General features: G+C 45.8%; 1 protein-coding gene across 2 annotated transcripts; it reads right to left on the reverse strand.

Moving 5' to 3' along the window:
* Nucleotides 1–525: 525 nt before the first annotated feature.
* Nucleotides 526–17,000, reverse strand: chst7 (carbohydrate (N-acetylglucosamine 6-O) sulfotransferase 7). 2 transcript variants are annotated; one of them, XR_004209622.1, is made up of 3 exons: nt 15,608–17,000; nt 14,268–14,377; nt 526–1,000 (listed from the first exon to the last, which is right to left on the reverse strand). XR_004209622.1 is itself a non-coding variant. In XM_020473816.2 (2 exons), the coding sequence occupies exon 1, from the start codon at nt 16,875–16,877 to the stop codon at nt 15,630–15,632; it is 1,248 nt and encodes a 415-aa protein (XP_020329405.1). In that variant the 5' UTR covers nt 16,878–17,000; the 3' UTR covers nt 526–1,000; nt 15,608–15,629. The 2 variants fall into 2 exon arrangements, 1 of the variants encoding a protein (XP_020329405.1); XM_020473816.2 differs by lacking the exon at nt 14,268–14,377.
* Between the last annotated feature and the right edge of the window lie 213 nt (nt 17,001–17,213).

The following is a 17,213-nucleotide window of genomic DNA, read 5'->3' on the forward strand; positions in this document are numbered from 1 at the left end:
TGAGGAAGAAGAGGGCCGTCTCCAGCAGAGGGAAACAGTGCAGCTTGGTGAATTTGGTCACGTAGAGACAGAGTTAGAGAATCCATAAACCATGTTGTCTTTCTGTCAGGCAGCTAAACCATGTCGTCTTTCTGTCAGGCAGCTAAACCATGTTGTCTTTCTGTCAGGCAGCTAAACCATGTCTTTATCAGCAGCTTTTGGTTATATGTGTTATTTCATAGTTTTGATGTCTTCACTACTATTCTACAATGTAAAAAATAAAGAAAAACCCTTGAATGAGTCAGTGTGTCCAAACCTTTGGCTGATAGTGTACATATTAAAATACCTGTTCTTATACACGAAAAGCAAAACACAATTATAAAAAGACACATTTGTCAGTAAAAAGCTGACCTAATAACTGTCTGAAATGCTCTAGAGGCATCAATTCCTCCAATTTAAAGTGTAGTGTAGATCACTCCTCACGGACATTACAGGCTGATTTATGGGCCTGGTCTGAGATCATTAGAAGAGAACTTGAAAACAACATGTAGTTGCCCCCGTATTAAACAGGAGTTTAATTATTTTATTAAACAAATTTACCAATAGCATTTATATAAATAATGAACAGAGCAGGTTCTAGTATCGATCCCTGGGGAACACCTTTACGTACTTCAAGAAATTCGGACTCAGGACTTCGTGATTGATGTCATGAGCTCAGGCCAGTGGAGGACAACTTGTTCAATAAAAAAAACAGTATCAAACACTTTTGACAGATCCACAAACAGGAAGCACAACTCATTTTAGCATCTCAAGCTCAATTCTGTCCCTCTTCTAAGTCCTCTTCATGTTGACATGCTTCTGTCCAGCCCGTGACAGACTCCCTCCCTGTGTATCCTCTCTGCTTCAGTTCATACAGGATTGGCTGAAGAAAACCGACCCTATAACAGTCTAGCTGCTTCTCAGTTCCTCTTCCCTTGGCACCAGTCCTGACATCGTAGTTTCTCCCATCAATTTCAGGCACCTGGATGAAAAGGAAAAAATGGCACAGCCTAAAGTTAGCAAATTCCTTCTCAAGCTAAAATAACAGGCCTGCTGCTCAATGGGTAGTAACAGGCCTGCTGCTCAATGGGTAGTAACAGGCCTGCTGCTCAATGGGTAGTAACAGGCCTGCTGCTCAATGGGTAGTAACAGGCCTGCTGCTCAATGGGTAGTAACAGGCCTGCTGCTCAATGGGTAGTAACAGGCCTGCTGCTCAATGGGTAGTAACAGGCCTGCTGCTCAATGGGTAGTAACAGGCCTGCTGCTCAATGGGTAGTAACAGGCCTGCTGCTCAATGGGTAGTAACATGCCTGCTGCTCAATGGGTAGTAACAGGCCTGCTGCTCAATGGGTAGTAACAGGCCTGCTGCTCAATGGGTAGTAACAGGCCTGCTGCTCAATGGGTAGTAACAGCCTCCCACCTCCTCCACTCTGTGAAAGGTGACGGCTTACAGACCTGCTGGTCTCCCTCCTCCTCTGTTTCTGGTGCTGGTCTCCCTCCTCCCCTGTGACTGGTGCTGGTCTCCCTCCTCCCCTGTGTCTGGTGCTGGTCTCCCTCCTCCCCTGTGTCTGGTGCTGGTCTCCCTCCTCCCCTGTGTCTGGTGCTGGTCTCCCTCCTCCCCTGTGTCTGGTGCTGGTCTCCCTCCTCCCCTGTGTCTGGTGCTGGTCTCCCTCCTCCCCTGTGTCTGGTGCTGGTCTCCCTCCTCCCCTGTGTCTGGTGCTGGTCTCCCTCCTCCCCTGTGTCTGGTGCTGGTCTCCCTCCTCCCCTGTGTCTGGTGCTGGTCTCCCTCCTCCCCTGTGTCTGGTGCTGGTCTCCCTCCTCCCCTGTGTCTGGTGCTGGTCTCCCTCCTCCCCTGTGTCTGGTGCTGGTCTCCCTCCTCCCCTGTGTCTGGTGCTGGTCTCCCTCCTCCCCTGTGTCTGGTGCTGGTCTCCCTCCTCCCCTGTGTCTGGTGCTGGTCTCCCTCCTCCCCTGTGTCTGGTGCTGGTCTCCCTCCTCCCCTGTGTCTGGTGCTGGTCTCCCTCCCCTGTGTCTGGTGCTGGTCTCCCTCCCCTGTGACTGGTGCTGGTCTCCCTCCTCCCCTGTGACTGGTGTATGGTGCTGGTCTCCCTCCTCCCCTGTGTCTGGTGCTGGTCTCCCTCCTCCCCTGTGTCTGGTGCTGGTCTCCCTCCTCCCCTGTGTCTGGTGCTGGTCTCCCTCCTCCCCTGTGTCTGGTGCTGGTCTCCCTCCTCCCCTGTGTCTGGTGCTGGTCTCCCTCCTCCCCTGTGTCTGGTGCTGGTCTCCCTCCTCCCCTGTGTCTGGTGCTGGTCTCCCTCCTCCCCTGTGTCTGGTGCTGGTCTCCCTCCTCCCCTGTGTCTGGTGCTGGTCTCCCTCCTCCCCTGTGACTGGTGTATGGTGCTGGTCTCCCTCCCCTGTGACCGGTATCTGGTGCTGGCCTCCCTCCCCCCTGGCCCTGAAGGCTGGGCTTGTCAGAGAATATGTATGGTGACAGGCTGAGCCCAGACTCATACAATGATCCCTATGTTCAGTTCTCGCCAGCAGGGCAGGCCTGCTGCTGCCTGGGGGTGTGATTCAGTCCCTGCCAACCCCCCCTCCCCACCAGAGACCTTTATAAACGTCAGTCCCTCATTAGTGCCTTACCTCCCTAACCTTACTCTATTTGCACACACTGTACATGGATATTTCTATTGTGTTATTGACTGTACGTTTGTTTATGTGTAACTCTGTGCTGTTTGTCACGCTTTATCTTGGCCAGGTCCCAGTTGTAAATGAGAACTTAAATGAAAAAAGCATTTTTTTTTTATAAATGAGGAAGAAATATGCTTCCCTACCATTCCGTTTCCCATCAGAAGGACTCTAAAGCCTACATAGTACAGTCTACCCTCTGACGTGCTGGAGGTGTGTTGTGATGATGTTAACCTGGTCAGTTATAGGTCTTACTGCGGTCCTAATGGGTCTGTGGGTCTATGGGTCTTACTGCGGTCCTAGTGGGTCTATGGGTCTTACTGCGGTCCTAGTGGGTCTATGGGTCTTACTGCAGTCCTAGTGGGTCTATGGGTCTTACTGCGGTCCTAGTGGGTCTATGGGTCTTACTGCGGTCCTAGTGGGTCTATGGGTCTTACTGCGGTCCTAGTAGGTCTATGGGTCTTACTGCGGTCCTAGTGGGTCTATGGGTCTTACTGCGGTCCTAGTGGGTCTATGGGTCTTACTGCGGTCCTAGTGGGTCTATGGGTCTTACTGCGGTCCTAGTGGGTCTAACTGCGGTCCTAGTGGGTCAAACTGCGGTCCTAGTGGGTCTATGGGTCTTACTGCGGTCCTAGTGGGTCTATGGGTCTTACTGCGGTCCTAGTGGGTCTATGGGTCTTACTGCGGTCCTAGTGGGTCTATGGGTCTTACTGCGGTCCTAGTGGGTCTATGGGTCTTACTGCTGTCCTAGTGGGTCTATGGGTCTTACTGCTGTCCTAGTGGGTCTATGGGTCTTACTGCTGTCCTAGTGGGTCTATGAGTCTTACTGCTGTCCTAGTGGGTCTATGGGTCTTACTGCGGTCCTAGTGGGTCTATGGGTCTTACTGCGGTCCTAGTGGGTCTATGGGTCTTACTGCGGTCCTAGTGGGTCAAACTGCGGTACTAGTGGGTCAATAGGTCTTACTGCGGTCCTAGTGGGTCTATGGGTCTTACTGCGGTCCTAGTGGGTCTATGGGTCTTACTGCGGTACTAGTGGGTCTATAGGTCTTACTGCGGTACTAGTGGGTCTATAGGTCTTACTGCAGTACTGTGAGGTCTATGGGTCTTACTGCCGTACTGTGAGGTCTATGGGTCTTACTGCAGTACTAGTGTGGTTCTACAATCCATTGATCTCATCCTGAGATATTTCATGATGATCTCAGACTGAGGTGATATTTCTAATAATACTGGGTTGGACAAAGTCACCGCAGAGCGGAGGGCACAACTTGGCTTGTTCAACCGGTTAATTCATGTGTGATAACAGATATGTGTGAGATATCAGACACTCCTGTGGTTGTGTGTGGTTACTTCATAGTCTGTGGACTCCAGTGGTTAGTCAGGACTTAGATACTAACTGACATGGAACAGAGTCCATTCCCTGACTACAGTGAAATAGGCCTACCGCCTACTCCGGAGATATGCATTGGCTTGGGACAGTGATCCCCAGGCATCTATTTATTGTTACCAATATGACCATTAGAATAACAAATTCAAACTGCTGTTTCATCATGATATCTTGTTGCTGTTAATGTACATTATAAGGCTGCGTTGAGACAATGACTTATCAATGACCCAAGCCCAGCTCAGTTAATCCCTACCATTGTGACGCTGAGTTGTCATAATGCTTCAGGCAAATGTACATTACACCAGGGGCGTTGGTAGACACAATGTACGTCACCTAATATATGTCCCTCTAACTGCCTGAAAGCCTCTGTTGATCCTACAGCTAATCATGAGCCTATGAACCAGAGTTACACTGTTAGCACTAAGGAGGTGTGTCCTAGTAGGAAGACCACTGTTAACACTGAGGCGGTGTGTCCTAGTAGGAAGACCACTGTTAACACTGAGGTGGTGTGTCCTAGTAGGAAGACCACTGTTAACACTGAGGTGGTGTGTCCTAGTAGGAAGACCACTGTTAACACTGAGGTGGTGTGTCCTAGTAGGAAGACCACTGTTAACACTGAGGTGGTGTGTCCTAGTAGGAAGACCACTGTTAGCACTGAGGAGGTGTGTCCTAGTAGGAAGACCACTGTTAGCACTGAGGAGGTGTGTCCTAGTAGGAAGACCACTGTTAACACTGAGGTGGTGTGTCCTAGTAGGAAGACCACTGTTAACACTGAGGTGGTGTGTCCCAGTAGGAAGACCACTGTTAACACTGAGGTGGTGTGTCCTAGTAGGAAGACCACTGTTAACACTGAGGAGGTGTGTCCTAGTAGGAAGACCACTGTTAACACTGAGGCGGTGTGTCCTAGTAGGAAGACCACTGTTAACACTGAGGTGGTGTGTCCTAGTAGGAAGACCACTGTTAACACTGAGGTGGTGTGTCCTAGTAGGAAGACCACTGTTAACACTGAGGTGGTGTGTCCCAGTAGGAAGACCACTGTTAACACTGAGGTGGTGTGTCCCAGTAGGAAGACCACTGTTAACACTGAGGTGGTGTGTCCTAGTAGGAAGACCACTGTTAAAACTGAGGTGGTGTGTCCTAGTAGGAAGACCACTGTTAACACTGAGGTGGTGTGTCCTAGTAGGAAGACCACTGTTAACACTGAGGTGGTGTGTCCCAGTAGGAAGACCACTGTTAACACTGAGGTGGTGTGTCCCAGTAGGAGGACCACTGTTAACACTGAGGTGGTGTGTCCCAGTAGGAGGACCACTGTTAACACTGAGGTGGTGTGTCCCAGTAGGAGGACCACTGTTAACACTGAGGTGGTGTGTCCCAGTAGGAGGACCACTGTTAACACTGAGGAGGTGTGTCCTAGTAGGAAGACCACTGTTAGCACTGAGGAGGTGTGTCCTAGTCCTAGTAGGAAGACCACTGTTAACACTGAGGTGGTGTGTCCTAGTAGGAAGACCACTGTTAACACTGAGGTGGTGTGTCCCAGTAGGAAGACCACTGTTAAAACTGAGGTGGTGTGTCCCAGTAGGAGGACCACTGTTAGCACTGAGGAGGTGTGTCCTAGTCCTAGTAGGAAGACCACTGTTAGCACTGAGGAGGTGTGTCCTAGTCCTAGTAGGAAGACCACTGTTAACACTGAGGTGGTGTGTCCTAGTAGGAAGACCACTGTTAACACTGAGGTGGTGTGTCCCAGTAGGAAGACCACTGTTAAAACTGAGGTGGTGTGTCCTAGTAGGAAGACCACTGTTAACACTGAGGAGGTGTGTCCTAGTAGGAAGACCACTGTTAACACTGAGGTGGTGTGTCCCAGTAGGAAGACCACTGTTAAAACTGAGGTGGTGTGTCCTAGTAGGAAGACCACTGTTAACACTGAGGTGGTGTGTCCCAGTAGGAAGACCACTGTTAACACTGAGGAGGTGTGTCCCAGTAGGAAGACCACTGTTAACACTGAGGAGGTGTGTCCTAGTAGGAAGACCACTGTTAACACTGAGGTGGTGTGTCCCAGTAGGAAGACCACTGTTAACACTGAGGAGGTGTGTCCTAGTAGGAAGACCACTGTTAACACTGAGGTGGTGTGTCCCAGTAGGAAGACCACTGTTAACACTGAGGAGGTGTGTCCCAGTAGGAAGACCACTGTTAACACTGAGGAGGTGTGTCCCAGTAGGAAGACCACTGTTAACACTGAGGAGGTGTGTCCTAGTAGGAGGACCACTGTTAACACTGAGGAGGTGTGTCCCAGTAGGAAGACCACTGTTAACACTGAGGTGGTGTGTCCCAGTAGGAAGACCACTGTTAACACTGAGGTGGTGTGTCCCAGTAGGAGGACCACTGTTAACACTGAGGTGGTGTGTCCCAGTAGGAAGACCACTGAGGTGGTGTGTCCCAGTAGGAAGACCACTGTTAACACTGAGGTGGTGTGTCCCAGTAGGAAGACCACTGAGGTGGTGTGTCCCAGTAGGAAGACCACTGTTAACACTGAGGTGGTGTGTCCCAGTAGGAAGACCACTGTTAACACTGAGGTGGTGTGTCCCAGTAGGAAGACCACTGTTAACACTAAGGAGGTGTGTCCTAGTAGGAACACCACTGTTAACACTGAGGTGGTGTGTCCCAGTAGGAACACCACTGTTAACACTGAGGTGGTGTGTCCCAGTAGGAAGACCACTGTTAACACTGAGGTGGTGTGTCCCAGTAGGAAGACCACTGTTAACACTGAGGTGGTGTGTCCCAGTAGGAAGACCACTGTTAACACTGAGGTGGTGTGTCCCAGTAGGAAGACCACTGTTAACACTGAGGTGGTGTGTCCTAGTAGGAAGACCACTGTTAGCACTGAGGTGGTGTGTCCTAGTAGGAAGACCACTGTTAACACTGAGGTGGTGTGTCCTAGTAGGAAGACCACTGTTAACACTGAGGTGGTGTGTCCTAGTAGGAAGACCACTGTTAACACTGAGGTGGTGTGTCCTAGTAGGAAGACCACTGTTAACACTGAGGTGGTGTGTCCCAGTAGGAAGACCACTGTTAACACTGAGGTGGTGTGTCCCAGTAGGAAGACCACTGTTAACACTGAGGTGGTGTGTCCTAGTAGGAAGACCACTGTTAACACTGAGGTGGTGTGTCCCAGTAGGAAGACCACTGTTAACACTGAGGTGGTGTGTCCCAGTAGGAAGACCACTGAGGTGGTGTGTCCCAGTAGGAAGACCACTGTTAACACTGAGGTGGTGTGTCCCAGTAGGAAGACCACTGTTAACACTGAGGTGGTGTGTCCCAGTAGGAAGACCACTGAGGTGGTGTGTCCCAGTAGGAAGACCACTGTTAACACTGAGGTGGTGTGTCCCAGTAGGAAGACCACTGTTAACACTGAGGTGGTGTGTCCCAGTAGGAAGACCACTGAGGTGGTGTGTCCCAGTAGGAAGACCACTGTGTGCATCTCACCCTGCATTAATAAAAAAAAAATCACCTGAGTATGTCTGTCTACCTCTGCTAAGCTTCCCAGAAAAGTAATAAAAACAACCAAGCATCCCAGAAATGTGTTAAAAATAGCCCACGGTAATATATGTAGCTTAAGAAACAAGGTTCATCAAGTCAATAATTTGCTAGTAACAGATTCCATTCATAATACCTTAGATGATACAGTGGTAGCAATAGAAGGTTATAACATCGACAGAGAAGATAGAAATGCCAAAGGTGGAGGTGTTGCTGTTTGTATTCAGAACCACATTCCTGTAAAGAATAGAGAGGATCTCATGTTAAATACTGTTGAAGTCATATGGCTACAGGTTCATCTGCCTCACCTAAAGCCCATTCTGGTGGGAAGCTGCTATAGACAGTCAGTATCTAGATAATGTTAAATACTGTTGAAGTCATATGGCTACAGGTTCATCTGCCTCACCTAAAGCCCATTCTGGTGGGAAGCTGCTATAGACAGTCAGTATCTAGATAATGTTAAATACTGTTGAAGTCATATGGCTACAGGTTCATCTGCCTCACCTAAAGCCCATTCTGGTGGGAAGCTGCTATAGACAGTCAGTATCTAGATAATGTTAAATACTGTTGAAGTCATATGGCTACAGGTTCATCTGCCTCACCTAAAGCCCATTCTGGTGGGAAGCTGCTATAGACAGTCAGTATCTAGATAATGTTAAATACTGTTGAAGTCATATGGCTACAGGTTCATCTGCCTCACCTAAAGCCCATTCTGGTGGGAAGCTGCTATAGACCACCAAGTGCTAACAGTCAGTATCTGGATAACGTGTGAAATGCTTGATAATGTATGTGACATCAACAGAGAGGTATATTTTCTGGGTGATTTAAATATTGACTGGCTTTCATCAAGCTGTCCACTCAAGATAAAGCTTTAAAGTGTAAACAGCACAGGAATGAAATCAGCAACATGTATTGATGTATTGATCACATCTTTACTAATGCTGCAGAACTCAGCTCTAAAGCAGCATCCAGATCCATAGGATGTAGTGATCACATCTTTACTAATGCTGCAGAACTCAGCTCTAAAGCAGCATCCAGATCCATAGGATGTAGTGATCACATCTTTACTAATGCTGCAGAACTCAGCTCTAAAGCAGCATCCAGATCCATAGGATGTATTGATCACATCTTTACTAATGCTGCAGAACTCAGCTCTAAAGCAGCATCCAGATCCATAGGATGTAGTGATCACAATATAGTAGCCATAACCAGGAAAACCACAGTTCCAAAGGATGGGACTAATATAGTGTATAAGAGGTCATACAATATGTTTTGTTGTGATTCCTATGTTGTTGATGTAAATCATATTTGCTAGTCTGTGGTGTGTAATGAGGAGCAACCAGACGCTGCTGGTCTGTGGTGTGTAATGAGGAGCAACCAGACGCTGCTGGTCTGTGGTGTGTAAAGAGGAGCAACCAGACGCTGCTGGTCTGTGGTGTGTAATGAGGAGCAACCAGACGCTGCTGGTCTGTGGTGTGTAATGAGGAGCAACCAGACGCTGCTGGTCTGTGGTGTGTAATGAGGAGCAACCAGACGCTGCTGGTCTGTGGTGTGTAATGAGCAGCAACCAGACGCTGCTGGTCTGTGGTGTGTAATGAGGAGCAACCAGACGCTGCTGGTCTGTGGTGTGTAATGAGGAGCAACCAGACGCTGCACTTGACACATTTGCCTATCCCAGTTACTAATAAGCATGAACCCATTAAGAAAATGACTGTAAAAACTGTGATATCCCTGTGGATTGATGAGGAATAGAAAACTGGTATGGTGTAGAGGGATGAGGCAAAATAGATGGCAAATAAGTCTGGCTGTATAATCAAAATTGCAAACGTACTGCAAATTGAGAAATCATGTGACTAAACTGAATAGAAAAGGGGAAGAAACGACACTATGAAACAAAAAGAAGTAAAAAGCACCTTAAATTACATCCATTTATTGAATGTCTCATTCATCACAAAACACACGGATCTTTCCAACTACATCAATGATTTTTTCATTGTCAAGACAAACTTAGGGATGACATGCCAGCAACAAACGCTGACACTACACAAGTATAACGGACTTATGAAAGACGAGCATTTTAATTTTTAGTTCCGTAAAGTTAATATGGAAGAACAAATGATTGTTGTCTATCAACAATGACAAGCCACCAGGGTCTGACAATCTGGATGGAATAATAGCAGACGATATTTGCCACATTTTCAATTTAAACCTACTAGAGCAGGGGTGTCAAACTCAAATACCCAGTGGGCCAAAATGTAAAACCTGAACAAAGTCACGGGCCAACATTGAACAAATTAACCTTTTAATATGGACCCAAACAAGTTTTGCTTTAACATTGAATATGGAACAAGCATCGCTTATTACCATACAATATATAATTTAATAGTGGAGACATGCAAAATCGAATTTCAAATGAAAAAACACATCAATGGCATTCATTTATTAAATAAATAAAATTGAAATAAAAATTGTATGCCTCTTTTCTATTTGCAGCCTTCTGATTTAAATACCAAAATAAACTTTTTCCACTGGCTAATAATTTTACAAATAAAATGATAATAAATCAATCAACCATTCAAGCCCATGCCTTGTAGCAAGAAAAAGTGCATAAAGAAAACGTTAATTATTGCACACTGGTCTAATCTGATGTGCCCAAGCCAGATACCTGGCATCTCTTCTTGGATGCTAGTTCATCAATGTCTGGGCTCAAGCTCTGAGCTGAAAAAATCCTCAGTATCGAGCGAAGATGTTCATTATATTGTTCATCAATATAAAAACACAACCCAACTGACTGACTGGGTTCTGGCTGCAGAGACTACCTGCCACAATGTGCAAAAACAACCAGCCTATAAAAAGTCCAGCAGCTAAGCCTCAAATTTGAGGGGAATCTACATGCTGTTGTCATGTTGTGATGCTACCAAGCTATGTTGTCATGTGTTGCAACATGTCAGGAGGCCTTTTGACTTTTGGTAGGCCATCAATGTAAATAATAATTTGTTTCTTAACCGACTTGCCTAGTTAAATAAAAAGGTTAAATCAAATTTAAATTGTGGATAAAGAGCAACCTGTCTAAACAGAACACAGAGGGTGTTCTTTAATGGACGCCTCTCCAACATAATCTAGGTAGAATCAGGAATTCCCCAGGGCAGCTGTCTAGGCCCCTTACTTTTTCCAGTCTATGCTAAAGACTGTGTCCATGTATGCAGATGACTCAATGCATCAGCTACTACAGTGACTGAAATGACAGCAACACTTAAAGAGCTGCAGTTAATCTCAGAATGGGTGGCAAGGAATAAGTTTGCCCTAAATATTAAAAAAACGTAAATAATTGCATTTGGGACAAATCATCCACTAAACCTCAACTAAATCTTGTCATGAATACTGTGGATATTGAGCAAGTTGAGGTGACTAAACTGCTTGGAATAACACTAGATCGTAAACTGTCATGGTCAAAACATATTGTGGAGACGTCTGTCTATAGTAAAGCGATGCTCTGCCTTCTTAACACTATCAACAAGGCAGGTCCTGTTCAGTCATGTGGTCAGGTGCCACAAAGAGGGACTCAGAACAGGGCAGCACGGTTGGCCCTTGGATGTACACAGAGAGCTAACATTAATGACATGCATGTCAATCTCTCTTGGCTCAATGTGGAGGAGAGATTGACTTCATCACTTCATTGTATTTGTGAGAGGTATTGACATGTTGAAAGCACTGAGCTGTCTGTTTGAACTATTGGCACACAGCTCAGACACCCATACATACCCCACAAGACATGCCACCAGAGGTCTCTTCACAGTCCCCAAGCCCAGAACAGACTATGGGAGGCTCCCAGTACTACATAGAACCATGACTACATGGAACTCTATTCCACAGTACTACATAGAGCCATGACTACATGGAACTCTATTCCACAGTACTACATAGAGCCATGACTACATGGAACTCTATTCCACATCAGGTAACTGATGCAGCAGTAGAATCAGATTTAAAAACAGGTAAAAATACACCTGATGGAACAGCGGGGACTGTGAAGAGACACACAGACATAGTCACATGCATACAAACACACAATAACATACGCACTATCCAAACATGTACACATGGATTTTGTGTTATAGATAAGTGATAGTATTAGAGGCCTGAGGGCACACACTTAATATGTTGTGAAATCTGTTATAAATGTATTCTAATGTTTTTAACATGTATAACTGCCTTAATTTTGCTGGAGCCTAGGAAGAGTAGCTGCTGCCTTGGCAGTGTCTTGGAGAGTCACACACAGTTGACCCATATAGTGGCCTTCAGAAAGTATTCATACCCCTTGACTTATTTCACATTTTGTTGTTACAGCCTGAATTCAAAATGGATTAAATATGTTTCTCACCCATTTACACACAATACCCCATAATGACATCACAATACCCCATAATGACATCACAATACCCCATAATGACATCACAATACGAAAATCGAAAATCAAATCAAGAGTCGGCTTTCTATTCCGCAACAAAGCCTCCTTCACTCACGCCGCCAAGCTTACCCTAGTAAAACTGACTATCCTACCGATCCTCGACTTCGGCGATGTCATCTACAAAATGGCTTCCAACACTCTACTCAGCAAACTGGATGCAGTCTATCACAGTGCCATCCGTTTTGTCACTAAAGCACCTTATACCACCCACCACTGCGACTTGTATGCTCTAGTCGGCTGGCCCTCGCTACATATTCGTCGCCAGACCCACTGGCTCCAGGTCATCTACAAGTCCATGCTAGGTAAAGCTCCGCCTTATCTCAGCTCACTGGTCACGATGGCAACACCCATCCGTAGCACGCGCTCCAGCAGGTGTATCTCACTGATCATCCCTAAAGCCAACACCTCATTTGGCCGCCTTTCGTTCCAGTACTCTGCTGCCTGTGACTGGAACGAATTGCAAAAATCACTGAAGTTGGAGACTTTTATCTCCCTCACCAACTTCAAACATCAGCTATCTGAGCAGCTAACCGATCGCTGCAGCTGTACATAGTCTATTGGTAAATAGCCCACCCTTTCCACCTACCTCATCCCCATACTGTTTTTATTTATTTACTTTTCTGCTCTTCTGCACACCAATATCTCTACCTGTACATGACCATCTGATCATTTATCACTCCAGTGTTAATCTGCAAAATTGTAATTATTTGCCTACCTCCTCATGCCTTTTGCACACATTGTATATAGACTCCCCCTTTGTTTTCTACTGTGTTATTGACTTGTTAATTGTTTACTCCATGTGTAACTCTTTGTTGTATGCTCACACTGCTATGCTTTATCTTGGCCAGGTCGCAGTTGTAAATGAGAACTTGTTCTCAACTAGCCTACCTGGTTAAATAAAGGTGTTCTCAACTAGCCTACCTGGTTAAATAAAGGTGTTCTCAACTAGCCTACCTGGTTAAATAAAGGTGTTCTCAACTAGCCTACCTGGTTAAATAAAGGTGTTCTCAACTAGCCTACCTGGTTAAATAAAGGTGTTCTCAACTAGCCTACCTGGTTAAATAAAGGTGAAATAAAAATACCCCATAATGACAAAGTGAAAACATGTTTTTAGAAATGTTTGCTAATTTATTGAGAATGAAAAACAGAACTCTCTCATTTTCACAGCCCTGAGTCCAATACATGTTAGAATCACCTTTGGCAGCGATTACAGCTGTGAGTCTCTCTGGTCTCTAAGAGCGATTACAGCTGTGAGTCTCTCTGGTCTCTAAGAGCGATTACAGCTGTGAGTCTCTCTGGTCTCTAAGAGCGATTACAGCTGTGAGTCTCTCTGGTCTCTAAGAGCGATTACAGCTGTGAGTCTCTCTGGTCTCTAAGAGCGATTACAGCTGTGAGTCTCTCTGGTCTCTAAGAGCGATTACAGCTGTGAGTCTCTCTGGTCTCTAAGAGCGATTACAGCTGTGAGTCTCTCTGGTCTCTAAGAGCGATTACAGCTGTGAGTCTCTCTGGTCTCTAAGAGCGATTACAGCTGTGAGTCTCTCTGGTCTCTAAGAGCGATTACAGCTGTGAGTCTCTCTGGTCTCTAAGAGCGATTACAGCTGTGAGTCTCTCTGGTCTCTAAGAGCGATTACAGCTGTGAGTCTCTCTGGTCTCTAAGAGCGATTACAGCTGTGAGTCTCTCTGGTCTCTAAGAGCGATTACAGCTGTGAGTCTCTCTGGTCTCTAAGAGCGATTACAGCTGTGAGTCTCTCTGGTCTCTAAGAGCGATTACAGCTGTGAGTCTCTCTGGTCTCTAAGAGCGATTACAGCTGTGAGTCTCTCTGGTCTCTAAGAGCGATTACAGCTGTGAGTCTCTCTGGTCTCTAAGAGCGATTACAGCTGTGAGTCTCTCTGGTCTCTAAGAGCGATTACAGCTGTGAGTCTCTCTGGTCTCTAAGAGCGATTACAGCTGTGAGTCTCTCTGGTCTCTAAGAGCGATTACAGCTGTGAGTCTCTCTGGTCTCTAAGAGCGATTACAGCTGTGAGTCTCTCTGGTCTCTAAGAGCGATTACAGCTGTGAGTCTCTCTGGTCTCTAAGAGCGATTACAGCTGTGAGTCTCTCTGGTCTCTAAGAGCGATTACAGCTGTGAATTATTTTTTTAAATGCTTAAATTTCTCAGTTCAAGTGCTTCAACTCAGTTTTACCTTGAATTAGTCCTTTTGTAAGTTTTTCTTGGTAAGCCATTCTTCAGGCTCTGTCAAGTTGGTTGTTGATCATTGCCAAACAGACATTTCCAAGCCGATGTAGCCCTTTCCTGCAGTCAAATGACAGAATGGCCTCATGGGTGGAATGTTAAGAAAAGTGATTCATAAGAAAAGGACATTTTTTCTTTCTTTTTTTTATGCCACAAATCCGGTGTTTCTATGTCAAACGTTTCGTTCTGTTTCAGTCTTCTGTGATGTATATAAAGTGTAATATTGGGATGCAAACTCAATATTATATATTTCAACTTTATATCTGACATGGTACAGGTGTCCTCTTTTTCTTAAGCCCATAACCATGTGTGTGTTTTGTTTTAAAGTAGATTTATTTAAGACTACCAATAAAAACTGTGATCCTGATTTAGCTCACTGCAGTAAAAGGCTCAATCAAAACTGTGACGAGGTCACTCAGGAACATTTAATGTCGTCTTGGTAAACAATGCCAGTGTAGATTTGGCCTTTTGTTCTAGGTTATTGTCCTGCTGAGAGCTGAATTTGTCTCCCATTTTTTTCCCAGGTTGTCCTCTAGGAATTTGCCTGTGTTTGGGTCTATTCAGTTTCTTTTTATCCTAGAAAAATTCCTTGCCGATGACAAGCATACCCATAACATGATGCAGCCACCACCATGCTTGAAAATATGAAGAGTGGTACTCAGTGATGCGTTTGCCCCAAAAATAAAGCTTTGTATTCAGGACAGAAAGTTAATTTCTTTGCCTACAAACCATCATCATCATCACAGCCTACAAACCATCATCATCACAGGCCTACAAACCATCATCATCATCACAGCCTATAAACCATCATCATCATCACAGCCTATAAACCATCATCATCACAGGCCTACAAACCATCATCATCACAGGCCTACAAACCATCATCATCACAGGCCTACAAACCATCATCACAGGCCTACAAACCATCATCACAGGCCTACAAACCATCATCACAGGCCTACAAACCATCATCACAGGCCTACAAACCATCATCACAGGCCTACATACCATTTATCACAGGCCTACAAACCATTTATCACAGGCCTACATACCATTTATCACAGGCCTACATACCATCATCATCACAGGCCTACATACCATCATCCTCACAGGCCTACATACCATCATCATCACAGGCCTACATACCTTCGTCATCATCATCACAGGCCTACATACCTTCATCATCATCATCACAGGCCTACATACCTTCGTCATCATCATCACAGACCTACATACCTTCGTCATTATCATCACAGGCCTACAAACCATTATCATCACAGGCCTACATACCTCCATCTTGATGCTGTAATGTCTATGTTTGATCCACACTGTTCTTCTGATAGCCCAGTTGTCTCATGACCTCACTGCAGTAGTCTTCCACTTGGGAGATCTGCTCAACGTTCAACCGCTCTCTCCATGCGAAGATGGCTTCCTTAGCGTCCCTGGACGATATTACAAACGGTTTGTCTGAGGAGTAACCGTGTCCGTGGGTCATGTTCAACACGAACTTATCCATGGCAGGAAAGGAGGAGAGTTTGGAGAAGCTGTAGAGTCTCCTGAGTTCCTCCATGGGGTGTAGAACCAAGTCCTCGTAGCGGATCTTGATGTAATTCCTCTTCACCCAGGGGGGCGCGTTCATCATGAGCATCATGTCGTTCAGCCAGTTGTCACATATTAGCTCCATTGCGCTAGAGACATAATTCTCTGCCCGGTTCCCCCTGTTGTTTGGCACCAGTAGACGCTTGTATTTCTCCGTCTGTTTTTTACTCCTCAGTACCTGTATGCTCTCCTTGACCAGAGCTTGTTTCGATTTCAGTCGTGAATTGTGCACTGCCCGCGGGTCTCTAAACAACTGAATGATCTGGAGATTTAAAGCGGGATCTCTCATTAACGGGACGAGTACACCGAGGTCCAGAACCCGCACACCTTTGATTACCACGACGCGGTACTTCTTGCACTCCCTCTCCAACTCTTTGATATCTTTCCTTGGACACTTTCCACAGACGTCATCTTGGATTAATCCCACGTCGTTTCTCTTGTACGCCTCGCATAGAGGTTCCGAGCAGATCACTTTGTTCTTTCTCCATCCAAATATAAAAGACGTGGTGATATTTTGGCTCCCTGTGTACAGTTTTAAAACTGAGAAGTCGCATCGTAATAACGCCTTCATCATATCACGCACGGCTCCTTGCAGACTGACCGCATCTCCTGGATAGAGAGCCTGCCATATATGCCACATGGGCTCGTAGAGGTAAAACACATCGGGGTGTTGATTGAATAACTCTCCTAAGAACGATGACCCCGTCCTCCATGTAGCATGTAAATAAACGTGTATTTTAGACTGGCTCCTGTTGACTACCGTCTCTTCCACGGTACCCGTAGTGTTGCTGAACTTGTCCCCGTTATTCCACACATCGAGGTCGGGGCACCTCGGCTGTTGCTTGCCATGTTTAATATGCCCTAATTTACTCCTGTAGTCCAGCATATACGGAATTAACAGAAGTAACACGGAATATGCTAGAATTAAAATGAAGTATTTCTTCTGTAGCCTCCTTTTCATTTCCCTCTCTCACAGGTAGACAGGGCTGTTGTTGGATTCGGTGCCGCTCTGTGAAGGCTAAAACCAGCAAGAAGAAAGAGTTTAACAATAAATGACTTAGACACGCCCATTCAAATGACGACATAAAAGCCCACGGTCACAGGTTCAAAATAAAAGACCAGTTATATAGTTTCAGTCTAGTGTGCATTCATGTAGCCTTATTTTAATTTTATTTTTTAATAAAACGTTTTTTTCGAATCATATTTATGTATAGCTAAGCCTATATAGATGTTTCTATGTCAATTTAGAGTCTTATAGCAAAGGGCCTGAATACATATAAGGTATTTCTGGGGGTTT

The sequence above is a fragment of the Oncorhynchus kisutch genome, linkage group LG4 (genome assembly GCF_002021735.2).
Source record: "Oncorhynchus kisutch isolate 150728-3 linkage group LG4, Okis_V2, whole genome shotgun sequence".
Lineage (NCBI taxonomy): Eukaryota > Metazoa > Chordata > Actinopteri > Salmoniformes > Salmonidae > Oncorhynchus > Oncorhynchus kisutch.

Excerpts from the sequence above, each read along its gene's own strand:
- chst7 (XM_020473816.2), bottom strand. The coding sequence starts at position 16,877 with ATGAAAAGGAGGCTACAGAAGAAATACTTCATTTTAATTCTAGCATAT.